The sequence below is a fragment of the Octopus bimaculoides genome, chromosome 15, assembly GCF_046866305.1.
Source record: "Octopus bimaculoides isolate indiv1 chromosome 15, ASM4686630v1, whole genome shotgun sequence".
Lineage (NCBI taxonomy): Eukaryota > Metazoa > Mollusca > Cephalopoda > Octopoda > Octopodidae > Octopus > Octopus bimaculoides.
This window is the reverse complement of record NC_142942.1, coordinates 52,152,792-52,168,776: the sequence shown is the minus strand read 5'-3', so window position 1 is coordinate 52,168,776 and position 15,985 is coordinate 52,152,792. Positions and strand designations below refer to the sequence as shown.

At 37.1% G+C, this 15,985-nt stretch overlaps 1 protein-coding gene across 1 annotated transcript in view; it reads left to right on the top strand.

Moving 5' to 3' along the window:
- LOC106870779 (uncharacterized) overlaps positions 1-15,985 on the top strand; it is a 63,965-nt gene that overhangs the window by 24,589 nt on the left and 23,391 nt on the right. The window contains 13 exon segments of the mRNA XM_089363856.1: positions 186-306; positions 731-860; positions 2,070-2,141; positions 2,620-2,770; positions 3,842-4,070; positions 5,125-5,301; positions 6,027-6,136; positions 6,449-6,496; positions 7,747-7,795; positions 13,302-13,325; positions 14,877-14,932; positions 15,847-15,870; positions 15,872-15,985. The exon segment at positions 15,872-15,985 is cut by the window's right edge and continues 3 nt beyond it. Of these exon segments, the coding sequence (XP_089219982.1) occupies positions 186-306; positions 731-860; positions 2,070-2,141; positions 2,620-2,770; positions 3,842-4,070; positions 5,125-5,301; positions 6,027-6,136; positions 6,449-6,496; positions 7,747-7,795; positions 13,302-13,325; positions 14,877-14,932; positions 15,847-15,870; positions 15,872-15,985 (1,305 nt within the window).

Here is a 15,985-nt window from a genome sequence, read left to right as displayed (position 1 = left end):
GTTACTCTATTCTTATATTTTGTGAGTACCATCTCTGTAAGCTGGCGACAACACGCAATTTTATAGCATTGTCAGAGAGAGGAAGGCATTGCCTATAATTGGTTGCATGAGTTTTGAAAGTGGTGTGGGACAAAAACTGGATTTCGTAATTTTGTATCCCTTTTGTTGTTCTATCCGATCTTCAGGATTGTGCAAGGTGAAGATGAAATGGCACCTGTATTCGACAACAACGAAGATTACAATAACTACATTCATAAATTTGCATCATTAGAAGAGGCCCTACAAAAGATCGGATTCGATAATTTGGTGAGTGCCACTTTTGTCCCTTCAATATTTCAGTAATACACACACATAAACACACACACACACATATATATATATATATATATATATATATATATATATATATATATATATATATACATACGTACATATACAATCACAATTTTTATCTCTAATATAAGCACAAAGCCTGAAATTTGAGAATGGGGGTTAGTCGATTACATCGACTCCGGCATTTCACTGGTACTTCATTTCATCGACCTTAGAAGGGTGAAAGGCAAAAACTGACCACAGCGTGATTTGAACTAAGAAAGAAATGTTACTAAGCATTTTGTCCGATGTGCAAACGATTCCGCCAGCAACGATGGCCTCCCTACATTAACCATCCATTTGAATTGCGTGATTTCGCTATGACGCGTTTTCTAAGTCTCGTTTATTCTGTTAACAGGAAGTCACTGATATGTACAATGTTTTATCGGCCGTACTTAATTTAACTAATATAAACTTCGAAGTGGATGAAGAAGCCGAGGATGGGGAGATCGACGTACCAAACGAGAGTAAGATAATCATAAACAACGGTAGGTACGATTCCATTATGCGACCGTATTTATGATAGTATGGAATGAATGCCTCTGTGTGTGTGTGTGCGTATAGTTGTTGTATCTGTATATATGCGTATATGTATATGTATGTATATTACTGTACCATTGTATTGACCAGACTATCGGGGGTGGACGAAATTCATGTCCCTCCGATATATTAAATATACATGCGTGTGTGTGTAGGGGGTATTGTGCTTTTAACACACTACAAGGTAAGGAGAATTTTCCTTCAAAGGGAGAGAATCGGTCAGGTTTTATAATCTCTCTCTCTCTCTCTCTCTCTCTCTCTCTCTCTCTCTCTCTCTCTCTCTCTGTCAATCTCTCTCTCTCTCTCTCTCTCTCTCTCTCTCTCTCTCTCTCTCTCTCTCTCTCTCTTCCTCTTTCTCGCTTTATTATTATTTTGCGAGGTTTTGTTCTTAGCTTGAAAAATAGTGAAATAAATTAATGTTTCGGCCAAGAAACCTTCGGTAGCTGAATTTCATAAGACTTATGGTTTTTATTATAATATTATGTATGTATGTATTATCTATCTATCTATCTATCTATGCTTGTGCGTGTGTGTGGATGGATGGATGGATGGATGGATGGATGGATGGATGGATGAAAATGTATATATGTATGTGTGCATATGTATACAACATATTACATGCTGGAATCTTAGAAAAGAGCAGTGCTCATAGCTTGCTCGATTCCTCCTAAATCAGTGAGGTTGGTGACCTTAACGTTCCTGTTGAACCTCTGTCGGTCATCTCATTCTAGAAAGACATGAACAGGCCGAGAATTCCTGAGGAGCAACGCTCTGAGACGAAAGAACTGAGCATAGTGATTAGTGTGAGGCTTGGTCAGAGTGGAACGTGTATCAGGAATGCCTGAGCCCAGCAAGCTCTAAGGATCATTAGTCATTATAATTGCGGTAGAAAAGACAGAGAGAGGCGAGATAACACGTCTGTGAGCCAGCGGTTAGAGCGTTTCTGTGAGTGATTTTACGCCGAGCCGCATGATGGCCCTTTTTTCTTTCTGGATGCGGTCTTCGATGTCAGTTCGTCCTCGATTTTAAAACAACTTTCTATTGTGGCCTTAAGCTGAGTTTTTGAGATAGAGTGAGCTGCATGCATGCGTTTCTGTGTCTCAGATATAAATATGTCTTTAATAACTTTGTGTTTTTTTTTTTTATAAATATTTCAGTTGAGAACCTTCTAACACTCCAGGAAGACGTTCTTTACGAAGCTTTGATAAGGAAATCTTTATTCGTGAAAGGTTGAGTACCGAATCCTTTGTTTTGTATGTCACTTTTATTTAATAAAACATGATATATATTAATGCACCTATGGGCATATAAACAGACAGGAAAATACACACTAGATAAAAGTGATACGTGTATATATATATGTGGGGTGATATATGTGTATAATGTTTGTTTTTTATGTGTGATTGTGTGCCAGTACATTGTGTGTGTATGCGTGTGCTTTACGATGATAGTATCCTGGTTTTAAGGAATATTTGGCTAGTATTTCATGCAAGTCTAACAACCTTGTAGTGGATAATCTGTCTTTAGCCCTTGACTGTTTTGTTGATCACTTCCGCGTTTTGTTTTGCTTGCTATGTTTTTTGATTGGTTACTTTCTGTGGTGGGGAGATATTGGTGTTGTTGTCACCCTTCACTTTTAGTCGATGGAGCTGGGCCAAATTGTTGACTATGCTTATCATTGATGTTCTCTTTCGTTACACATATTAGGTCAGAAGATTACCAAACGTAAAAGAATAGTAGAAGCAAACGAAGGCCGAGACGCTTTAGCTAAAGAACTCTACTCCCTCCTCTTCACCTGTGTCATTGATCAAATCAACAGCAAATTGAAGGAGAGTGTATCACCTGAGGCCTGTATACAGTTAAGTAATGTTGAATTTCTATTTCCATCTCATTAGGATGTCTTTGTTTTAATTTGTTCTCGACAACAATGGTGAGTGGACGAACGAATGAAACGTAAGGTCTTGTGGTGTTTAGTTAACTTCCTTTGATTCTAAGTTCAATTCCCTTCAAATCCGATAACTAACGCAACTAAATGGAATCGATTAAATCGATCTTTTACTCATCATCCGAAAATCGTTGATGGCAACGATATTCAGCACTTTGAACAAAATGTTGTGCTGTATCTATTCTGAGTTCAAATTCTCTTCAGAGTGACTTTGACTTACATTTTCTACGAGGCAACAAAATATATTACCAGTTAAGTTCTGGAGCTTTTTTAAATGTCCCGTGCACCATTTCTTAAATTGTATGGCATTTTCCTTTAGTGAAGTCTACCATTGTTTTTGTTTTGTTTTTTTTTTTCTGATTTAAAATCTCGTAAAACTACGTCACATTTTTCAGATTTCTTTTAAATTACTTACTTGTAATCTAAAACAATCAAGTATTGGGATCTATTAAATATCCTGCGAACCCCTTCTTAAAATTAAGCCCGTCTCTTTTACGTTCTGAGTTCAAATCCCGCAACTTTATCATTCAAGCTTAAAGTGTCCTTAAAATACGTGGCTGTAACGTAGATCAGTCCATTCAATCTATTGCAACTACTTCAATTCCTGGTAACAAAACACGAACCGCTGGAGTCTCATTGAGTTTCCTGATACCTCTATTGAGCTGAACACCGCATTCAAAGTTTATGTTTTTAGAAAGGAATAATAGCCTTCACTGAGGGTTCTACTTCAATGTAGTCTCTTAATTCATTAAATATTTTCATGACTTGGAAAAGATCAGAGCTGTTACATTGGCTTGTGATGAGAAACCAGTTGGAATGTGAAAAGGCACACATTATATTATAACCTGAAAGTATGATTCCTTTAAACAAAGAATTAATAGTTTTTAGTTCTTCGCTTTTTCACTCATTCTGTACTTGCTTCTTTATTTACTTACACTCATTCGCTTCTGTTTCTATTTATCTTATGTCGTCGTCTCTATACAGAACCAGTCGTAAGTCTCCTTCAATTAGTCTCTTGGACATATCTGGCTTTGAAAAGCTTTCTGTGAACGGGTTTGAACAGTTGCTGATTAACACAGCCAACGAAGTGCTTCACCAAATCTTTCTGACGAATGTCATCAGACGGGAACAAGAAGAGTACGAAAAGGAAGGAATTCACTGGAAAGATATACAGTTCCACGATAACAAAGACGTCATAGATTTGATTTTAAAGGTAAAGCTTTCAGTTTGAAATATTCACAAATATACCCCCTACACAAACAAAATCTCACTCACAGATACATACGTACACACATACATAAACGCACTCGCTGATTCACACTTCTCTCTTGCACATGTTGAACTAATCATAGCACGTTACATACATATTTACATATATAAATATTTACGTGTGAGAGAGCACGTATTCTGCATGAAGAACTTAAGCGTGCTCCTCGAAAGCGCACTGCTGATATAGTGAATGGGGAAAGCTTGGTTTGCAATGTTTGCAGTCGTGTATGCTTGTCAAGAGCAGGGCTCATTAGCCACCAACGGAGCTGCAAATGCAAAATATAAGTTAGTCCTAGAGCGCACAATGTTCCTGAAGGTCAACAATGGTCTTCTTCGGTTACGAGTGGACGGCCATCATATATATATATGTGTGTGTGTGTGTGTGTGTGTGTGTGTGTGTGTGTGTGTGTGTGTGTGTGTGTGTGTGTGTGTGTGTGTGTGTGGAGTGCTCAGCCACTTACACGTTAATTTCATGAGCAGGCTGTTCCGTTGATCAGATCAACTGGAACCGTCGTCGTCGTAACCGACGGAGTGCCACGATATATATATATACATACATACATATATATATATATATATATATATATATATATATATATATATATATATATATATATATATATATATATATATATGTATATATAACTACATGTGGACTGGTGGCGATTTTTTTCCGCCTTCCTTTTCTCTTGGACTTTCCTATGACTCCTATTTCTGAAGAAGAGCTTTGCTTGAAACGTAAACACCTTTTTTTCCTTTTCTGTTCGTCTTATTAATACTTTACGTGTGCCATCTCCTTGCGTTGTTGTTTTCCTATTGTTGTCTTACTTTTTCTCGTTTTTTTTTTTAATTAATTATATATATATATATATATATATATATATATATATATATAAAGATATATGTTATGAGCAAAGAAACATTCGAATAATTATATATATATATATATATATATATATATATATATACATATGAAATACCGCATGTTTATGTTTCAGAGTGGAGGGAATAAGGGTGTAAGCATCTTCTCCATCCTTGAAGACCAAGCCAGTTTACAGAAGATTTCGGATGAAGGCTTGGTACAGAAACTAAACGAAAATTGCTCGCAAAACAACCGATATATTCGCAGAAATGAAACTGAAATATCATTTGGTATCATCCATTATGCAGATCAGGTCTGATATATCTTCGAATATAACACACACAAACACACACACAAACACACACACATACACACACACATATATATATATATATATATATGTGGGCGTGTGTGTATGTAAATATATATATACACACACACACACACACACATTTTCATTGTACACATTCTTTGAGTGTTATTGGTTTGTTTGATTTTTCTATATTTTTCCACAATGCGTTTTATTTGTTTAGTTCCATACATTAAGCATTCATTTCTCTCTTCTTTGACTCGTCTCATAAACTTCCTCGTTTGTTATGCTCTTGTTTTTGTCGTCGTTATCGTCGTCAGCTTCATGCAAGTTGTTGTCGCGATGGCTACATTTTACGTCTAGATCAGTTCTGACTGAGGAAATTTATAATTGAAAGGAAATTTCAATCATTGACTATCGCGCCTTAGAACTACATCTTCTAGCATGTTCTTCCTTGTTTTAATTGATACAGTATGATAATTAGAGGGGCATATATTAAGTATGATAATTAGAGGGGCGACTATATTAAGGCTCTTCCATTGATATTGGTTAGTAATATTTAATAATAGTTTATTTATTTGATGATGATTATGAGAATGATGATGATGATGACGATGACGCTGATGATGACGATGATGATGATGATGATGATGATGATGATGATGATGATGATGATGAATGAATGAATGACGACAATGATGATCTTATTGTTTCATCTGTCCCTACAGGTCATCTACAATGCCAGTGGTTTGGTGGAGAAGACAAAAGATACTTTATCCAAATCGCTAAGATCCGTGATTTTTTACAGTGAAAACCCACTTTTAAGACGATGTTGCCCGTGCGTATATCTCACCTTTGTACCCTCTTGTAGCTGTCTCTCTCACTCTCATACTCGCTCTTTCATTGTGTCTGTCTTTTATTCGCTCTCTCTCTCTCTCTCTCTCTCTCTCTCTCTCTCTCTCTCTCTCTCTTTCTCTCTCTCTCTCTCTCTCTCTTTCTCTTTCTTTCTTTTTGTCCGCTTCCTTTTCTCTATCTCTGAAGATGCAGAAGCAGTTTATATTGTTTCGTATTGTTTTCTTCTTCATTTCTTTACATCTTAAGTACAGTCGTTGATTCTCTTCTAATCTCTTAATTTTTATTTCCTGTACAGCACCGGAAATGTTGGGAGTTTCAGCAAGAAGGGAAATACGCAATTAAAGTAAGAACAATACCTGTATTTTCATACATCCAAATAATGTATACAAATAAGAGTGTATGTTTGCGTGAATATATGTTAACTTCTGCAAGAAAAAGCTGACAGCGACTTCAAAGTTTCGACTTATTAGCCGTCATCAGACTGTCGCCAGCCATGAGTCATCAAACCGATGATCGCCAGTCAACCAAAACGTCGAAGTTACAGTTACGTTTATCTTTATAAAAATTCATTAATCTCATACTCTACAAGAAAGTATGGAGTGGTCCCTTATTCTAATATTCCACGGCTGTAAGAAGAGCGCAGATGTATACACATGATGACAAGGGAGGTAACTGCCTCATGACCGTCTCGAGGATCGACCGGACAAGGTCTAGTTTCGCCTATGAGGTAGGCATCTTCAGTGGTGACTGCTCGAGCGGCTCATGGTTGGCTAATTCAGTCTACCGGAATTATATATATATATATATATATATATATATATATATATGCCGTAAAAATTCATGGATGATTCGGTGAAATGCTAATGCGTATACTAAAAATTAACATAAACAGCCAGGTGCAATGTAATACCATAAAGGTAAAATACAATGGTCACTAAAGGTGACTATGGGTACTGAAGCATCTCGAGGCAGTCATAGGGCGGTTACTTTCCCTGTCTCTGTATGGATAAATTTGCGCTCTTCCTACAGCATTAACAGTATTTTAACTCTTATTTCTAGCAACGTAGGTATTTCGGCGCCTTTAGTCACTCTTAGTGGCCATTGTATTTTCCTTTATAGTATTACATTGCACCTGACTCTTTATATATATATATATATATATGTATATATATATATACCCAAATATGCTTCATGAGGACACAGCTTGGATTATAACACTATCTACACACAGACACGTACATATGGATGTGTATGTGTGTGTGTGTGTATGCATGTACGTGATCAGCCAACATGCAATTTATGCCCTTTGTTCTCTATGCACGTTTCACCATTATGGATTTTTGCATCTTCTGCAGTGCGTCCTCTACAGTTAATAGTGCATTTGGCTTCGTTTCCACAACGATTCTTCGGAGTAACACTTTATTACGTTAGAGAGACGCATATAAAGAGAGAGGGAGAGGGAGAGAGAGAGAGGGGGGGATAAACTACAGAAATAAGGTGTTAGTGATATTATGTACACATGTATCTCGATTTTCTCAAAAGAATATTGTATAATCATTAATATTGTTTTGCCGTTTTTCCTCTTCTCGGCAGTGAGACAGGTGTGTCGAAAATGAATGAGACTGTGACTAAACATTTCCAGGTACGTTCAAATAGATACTTCATACACCATCACTCATTTTCTCTCTGACCCTCTCCCTCCAGGTCTCTCTCTCTCTTTCTTTTTCAATCTATCTCTGTCTCTCACCTTGTTTTTCACACACACTTAAACAGATATATATATATATATAAATTAACAGAATGAGATAAAAAAAAGATCCAAGGCTGTGAATAGTTTTCAGAACAATTATAAAGAGAAGGTCTTATGGCTGTTTCTGGGATATTTATATCAGAGACGGTGCGAGAAAATACAGAGAAGATATGAAATAGAGAGTGAAGTGGAGGAATGAAAACAGATGTGAGATATCTAAGGATATTGTATCTACAGTTCCATTATTTAAGCAGAATGGTGTATATATATAAGTTTTGTCCCGTTCCTGTAATCCGAGATTTTGTGCAGAGGTAGACGTAAATAGAGGTCGAGGGACTGGACAGAGTCGTGCGATAAAAAAGCTCTATCCGATTGTTTGCTTTTGTTTGCCAAAACACTTGTTTTTGTAGCCTTATCAAAGGCTACTGACTTAATCCATTATAAAAGGATTTGGTTGGTTGCTTGAGATCCTGTTGCGTGTGTATGTGCGCCTGCCAGCATGCACGTGTGTTTGTATACGTATGTATATATATGTATGTATGTGTGTATGTATATATGTATATATATATATATATATATATATATATATATATATATATATATATATATATATACATACATATATACATATATGTATGTATGTATTCTGTATATTCATGTTTCGTTGGGGGTGCGTGCGTGTGTGTGTGTTTATATGTATGTATGTATGTATGCATGCATGCATGCATGCATGTATGTATGTATGCATGTATATGTGTGTGTGTGTGTGTGTGTGTGTGTGTGTGTGTGTGTTCGTGTGTGTACCTCTGCTTCCTTGTGTGTGCGTGTTCGAGTATGTCTATACGTAAAAACGTTTTTTCCAATCTATAACGGAGTCAGTTAGCCATTGATAAGGTTGTAAATAGCAACGAAAGAGCTTTTTAACAAACAAAAATCAAAACAAGCGGGTATTCAATAAATGAGTGAAATTGGACCTGTGAGTGTGTTCATTACATTAGTATAATGACTCTTGCAAGACACGACAAAGCTTATTTCAACGCACGAAATCACATAAAGTATCTTATAAGTATTAACCAAGCCAACAAGGCACTGAAAGACACTTGTGTTCTGCTATCCAAAAAAGTCAAGATAGCTCCATTCATTAAAGTATGGATCCCCTCCAGGTGATATCCGGAATCTGTTAATTCGGCTGTCAACAGAAAGAACAACGATCGCAGCATGGTAAGAATCAATGCAGATCCCCAAACAATATTCTTTGTTATTCTAGGTACAAGGCCCGAAATTTTGGGGGAGGGGGCCAGTCGATTAGATCGACCCCACTACGCAACTGGTTCTTAATTTATCGACCCCGAAAGGATGAAAGGCGAAGTCGAATTCACCGGAATTTGAACTCAGAACGTTAAGACAGACGAAATACCGCTAAGCATTTCGCCCGGCGTGCTAACGGTTCTGCCAACTCGCCGCCTTGGTCTCCAAACAATATTGACGGGATCGTCATGCTGGAGTGTAAACTACCAGACGACTTCAAAGCGGGACACGGAAAAACTCCACCAACACCAACACCATCACCAGCAGCAACTACACCCCCGGAATATACGATGCAGTGCAGCTAGATGCGGAGGAAATGTATACTATAGAATTACCAACGAAATTCACTACATATGAAAAAAAAAATGATCAACTGAGATTGGAAAAACATTTTTACGCATAGACACATAAAAACACGCACAAACAAGGAAGCAAAGGTACACACACGAACACACACACACACACACACACACACACACACATACACACACACACACACACCTTCATACATACACATATACATACATACATGAATATACAGAATACATACATACATAAATACATACATATATGCATACATACACACACGCACATCCATCTATCCATACTTACATACATACATGCATACAAGCATACATACATACACAGACACACACACACTCATACACACACATATATACACACGCACACTCACACGCCCGCATGCACGCAACAGGATCTCAACCAGCCAACCAAACGCTTCTATAATGGGCTAATCCAGTAGCCATTGATAAGGTTGCAAAGAGCAACGAAAGAGCTTTTTGGCAAACAAAATCAAAACAATCAGATATTTAAGAAATGGGTGGAATTGAACCCGTGAGTGTGTTCATTACCTTGACATAATACTGACTCTCCCTAGACCCAGCAAATATTATTTTATTTGTTTCAGTCATTTTGACTGCGGCCATGCTGGAGCACCACTTTTAGTCGAACAAATCGACCCCTGGAATTATTCTTTACAAGCCTAGTACTTATTCTATCGGTCTCTTTTGCCGAACCGCTAAGTTACAGGAACGTAAACACACCAACATCGGTTGTCAAGCAATGGTGGGGGGACAAACACAGACACACAAGGCTTTAGTCGGCCCGAGGCTATAGTAGAAGACACTTATTTCTTTATTGTCCACAAGGGGTTACACACAGGGGGGGACAAACAAGGACAGACAAACGGATTAAGTCGATTATATCGAACCCAGTGCGTAACTGGTACTTATTTAATCGACCCCGAAAGGATGAAACGCAAAGTCGACCTCGGCGGAATTTGAACTCAGAACGTAGCGGCAGACAAAATACCACTAAGTATTTCGCCCGGTGCGCTAACGTTTCTGCCAGCTCGCCGCCTTTAAGTAGAAGACACTTGCCCAAACTGCCACCCAGTGGGTAATTATATATATATATAATATAATTATATTATGTAATTGTATGTATGATATATCTAAAGTTATATATATGATCATATCTATCTATCTATGTGTTTGTGTGTGTGTGTGTGTGTGTATTGGAATGTATGTATGCACATAACAACAACAGCAGCAAGTTAAGGTATCACAACTATTGTGATATTCCAGAGTCTGCCATGTGGAGCCACTTTGTTATTATCGTTAACGTTAATCCGTCTAACTGCAAACAGATAAATGAAAAACACAGTCGGAAATCCCCGAAGGCAGTCGTTCAGACCCCCGTTTCACCGTGTCAAGTGATTCAGCGATGAGTCATACCTATGAAGGGGTAACATTCTATCAGAGGTAGTATTTTTTTAAGTCCGGTTTATATTCCAAACGTTAAGTACGTTTCGTTAAGCTTAACACCTACAACACACACAGACAACAACAACAACAACAACAACAAAGACATCGCCTTGAGCTGACGTGAAAATTCTTCATGTTATTGCTTAGCCTGCTAAAGATAGCAGCCAAATCTCTTTCAATATTTTATTGAATAAAGCAGTTTTAGATACTGTGCGACTGTAAAAGGAAAATAAAAAAAGACTGGATCGTCACTTCTGGAACGCTTTTGATTTCAGATCTGATTACTGACCTGCAATAACATCGAAATATTGGCTGTGAATTCAATCTCAACAAATATTAGGTGCCATTCCCCACTACCACCATCCGCCCGCGCGCGCACACACACACACACCCCTTTTCAGTAATGCAAATAATTGCGTTGATTCTTGTCAATGTTTAGCCCCAGGTCAGTCCTGCTCGAGAAGACCTACGATCAAAGGCGTTCAATCCATGACTACAACAGTCCATTCTAAATTGTATACGTGGTATAACTGGAACTACAAACGTGCATCTGTTTGTAAGACGACAATGTGTTATTTGCAGCGAGGTGGTTGGCTATTTCTAGCAAAACAGATGACCATACACAGACTCCCTCATTGGCATCTCCATAAAAACATGTAAACCATATTATAAAAGCTGAGATACCGTGTGGCAGATAAATGTGTGTTTAGCCTGTAATTCTCTGGTCAATAAATAGATAACAGGTATCACCAGGCTTTTAACTGCAGCTTTAATAAACGGTGAGTGGGAGAGGAGGGAATGACTGCCCTCCATTAAATTTGCTGTAAGGTCTGTGAAAACAGCGAGCCTGGTTTCGCTGGATACTTCCAATTTGAGTTCGTATTTGGGATTTCCTAATAAAGTGAAAGCTCTTCTATTAGTCTTGAAGAGCGTTTAAAGGTTTGTAGGGCGCCCTGTTTTTCCTTAGGCGAATGACCCCTTTTTCAGGTAAGTGCATTACATTTGCTTTTTTTACATTTTCTTTTCTTTTCAACGCGTAATTATTATTATTATTATTATTATTATTATTATTATTATTATTATTATTATTATTATTATTATTATTATTATTATTATTATTATTACGAAGGTGGTGAGCTGGCAGAAATGTTAGCACGCCGGGCAAGGTGCTTAACGGTATTTCGTCTTCCGCTACGTTCTGAGTTCAAATTCCACCGAGATCGACTTTGCCTTTTATCCTTTCGGGGTCGATGAAATAAGTATTAGTTACGCACTGGTTTCAATATAATCGACTAACTCCTTCCTCCCAAAACTTTCAAAGTCTTGTGCCTAGAGCAGAAATAATAATAATAATTATTATTATTATTACTTTTCATCCTTTCGGGGACGATAGAATTAAATACCACTCAAATAAGTTATTTATGCAACAGGTTTAAAAGTAAAAGTAAAATCCTTATAAATAAAGTAAAAGTGTGTGTATATGTCTATGTGAATGTATAAATGCACGTACATGAGTGAGTGTATATCTTTATATAATTTTGTCTTAAAAGAATTTGGGGCTACTCTATCCTGGACTTCACCACTACTGAAGGAGGAACCCTTCCCTAGATTCCTTCCACTGCTGTCTGTCTCTGGCCAGTCGTGACTATGTAGGCTCCAGAAAGCGGGTGAGATCATCTCGCCATCTTGTCTTTGGTCAGCCTCTTGATCTTGTCTATTGTCTTGCTGTCCATTCTGTCACCCTGATTGTCCATTTGTTGTCCTTGAGTCTCGCGATGTGACCAGTCCATCTATATTTGTTCACTTTGATGGTTCTTACGATGTCGTTGACTTTCATGCGCTGGGCTTAAAAAGCGTAAATGGATGAAAAAGCTCGTATCGGGCGATCACTCTGAGTATCTCAATTTCCTTAACTGCTAACTAACAACACATGACCTCCGACATAATTAAATCATGGGCTCTTTTTTTTTGTTTTTTGTTTTGTTTTGTTTTTCTTGTTAAATACAAATTTTAAAAATCAAGGTTATTATCTACTATTTTAGTATTTTACTTGACAAAACACAAACGCGTATTAAACACAGAAGTCACCACATAATAGCATAGGAATAAATCAACTTTGTATAATATATATACACTCGTACATGCCTCTTCATAACTATATATGTGTGAATCTAAATGTGATATGTGAAATATATGAAGCTTTCGTTATGAAATATGATAATATAGATTTATTTAAAAAGAAACGAAAATTATTTCTCTTTTTTTTTTCATTATTATTATTTGAATTTTTCATTATATCTCAGATATCGAATTTGAAATCTTTTCAAGTAAGTAGTGTTTTAATAATGAGTACACTGAATCCCACACGTTGGCATGTATATCACACAACCTCTTAGACTACTCCAAGGTCAGAGGTGGCATTTCGCTAGTAGTTCTGTGAAGCACATTGAGCACAAGTGGTTATATAGCAGTAGTGGTAGTGATAGTATTCGTAGTCGTGGTGGCGGTGATGATGAGGATGAAAGTGGAGTTGGGGCTTCTATGTAAATTAATTAATGAATTTATGGTGGCGGTAATAAGTAATATTTAATGCAATTGCTGTTGTTGTTGTTGTTTTCAATTATTGCTCCATGTTTTTTTTTCCTCCATTTTTGTTTCTTTTTTGTGGCTGTGGTTCTACTATTATGTTTCACTTGTAGACTAATCTTCATTTACTGCTTATGTATATGTAAATTTATGTGTATATATGTAAGCATGTGTGTGTGTGTGTGTGTGTGTGTGTGTGTGTGTGTGTGTGTGTGTGTGTGTGTGTGTGTGTCTGCTTCCGGTAGCTGAATCACATAAAGAATTATCTTGCATCAAACATCAATAGTTTAAAGGAAACAACACGGATTTCTACAAGCTCAACTCAACCGAAAATTCCTGCAAGAAAGACAGCTGTTGACGACTCGAGATGACGTTCAATCTTAAATCCGCAGAATTCAAAACAACTGATGACAAACCAAAGTCTATTAAATCCAAAGCTATACTAATTAACATAATATGCCTGACTTTTGCTTTGCTATCAGAGCCATCTATGAAATTCCCAATTAAAACTTGAAGCAAAAAGGAACGGATTCGCGTAAACTTGTATCAGAAACGTGCATCGTCTCTGAAACAGATGTGGTATTATCATAAATTAAAATGCAAAAAAGTTAGAAACCAGCAATCTCATTATAAAGGCATTGGGTTACATTCCTGAGTCAGACGAGCCACAAAGACGACTAATTTCTTTCCCATGAAGCGTAATAGCATTTCAGCAGAAATTTAGAAGCATGGTTTTGTAATGTAAGAATGATCGAAAGTTTGCATCAGCTTAAACTTCAAAGATTGAATTCCCGTAATCATAAACAAAACGTTAATCTTTATGATTGTTAAGTACAATTATCTGAAAGAGTTTATCTAGAAACCATTCTGAACAAAGTAAGCATACAGAACACAACATGATTTAAGAGTTGGGTGAAAAAAATTAAGATTGCTATTCTGCCAGCGGAAATTCCAATCGAAGAGAACTGGACAAAATTTTTGTCAGAAGACAAAACTTGAAGTTCTAAAGAAATTAATCGAAATATTACTGGTGCAATATCACATGATGATCTGTCACGCGTTAATCCGTGTCCGTGACTGTTTTGCTTTGTTGCCTTTCGCTCATATTTTTCGAGGATGAGGGATGATACTTTTTTGATATTTTTCTTGGGGTTTCTTGGGGTTCTTTTGTTTATTTGTTTGTTTGTTTGTTTTATGTTAATTTTAACTTAATGTCTGCCGGGTGAGTCTGCATTTAGAATTATCTTCAGAAATAATATTTAATATTACTCATCTTTTTCTTCAAATTCTAGAAATCTCTCAGACAACTTCAAACCAAATTAAATCAATCGAAGCTTTTGTTTGTCAGGTAAGATATAATGGAATTAATGTAACGGCAGAAGCAATGTGTATATATTTATTAGACATATATATATACAAACATGTGTGTGTGTGTACATTATACATACATATACATATAATGTATATGTATATATATACACACACATGGTGTATATATATATATGTGTGGGTGTGTATGTGGGTGGGTGTGTATGGAGGCGCAATGGCCTAGTGGTTAGGGCAGCGTACTCACGGTCATCGGATCGCAGTTTCGATTCCCAGACTGGACGTTGTGAGTGTTTATTGAGCGAAAACACCTAAAGCTCCACGAGGCTCCGGCAGTGGGTGGTGATGAACCCTGCTGTACTCTTTCACCACAACTTTCTCTCACTCTTTCTTCCTGTTTCTGTTGAACCAGAATTTCAAAGGGCCAGCCTTGTCATACTCTGCGTCACGCTGAATCTCCCTGAGAACTAAATTAAGGGTAGACGTGTCTGTGGAGTGCTCAGCCACTTGCACGTTAATTTCACGAGCAGGCTGTTCCGTTGATCGGATCAACTGGAACCCTCGTCGTTGTAACCTACGGAGTGCCACGATATATATATATATATATATATATATATATATATATATATATATATATATATTCTTTTATTCTTTCGTGCATTTCAGCCCGAAGTCTGTGACCATATTGGGACACCACCAGTAACATCACATTTTTAATGGTTTTTCTCATGTCGTTGGCTTTTGGTAAAGGAGGGAGTTTGTGGAGTTTCTTGTCGCAATGTAGGTTCATCTCGGTTCTTGGACAACAGAAGATCGAAGAGCTTCTTGAAAATATTGAACCTCATTCTCTGAACGTCTCTTTCGATAAAAACTGAAATCAATAAACAATCTAAAAGTTAAAATAATTAATGAGATTGTAATTATTTTCCCCTCTAGATGTCTGAAGCCTAACACCCACTTAAAAGTTCGATCATCGATGCATGCAACAACAGTTGAGGGCCAGCGGATTAACCGAAGCTGCAAATATTCGAAAAGATGGCTATCCTATAAGACTGCCATTTGCGAAATTCTCTAA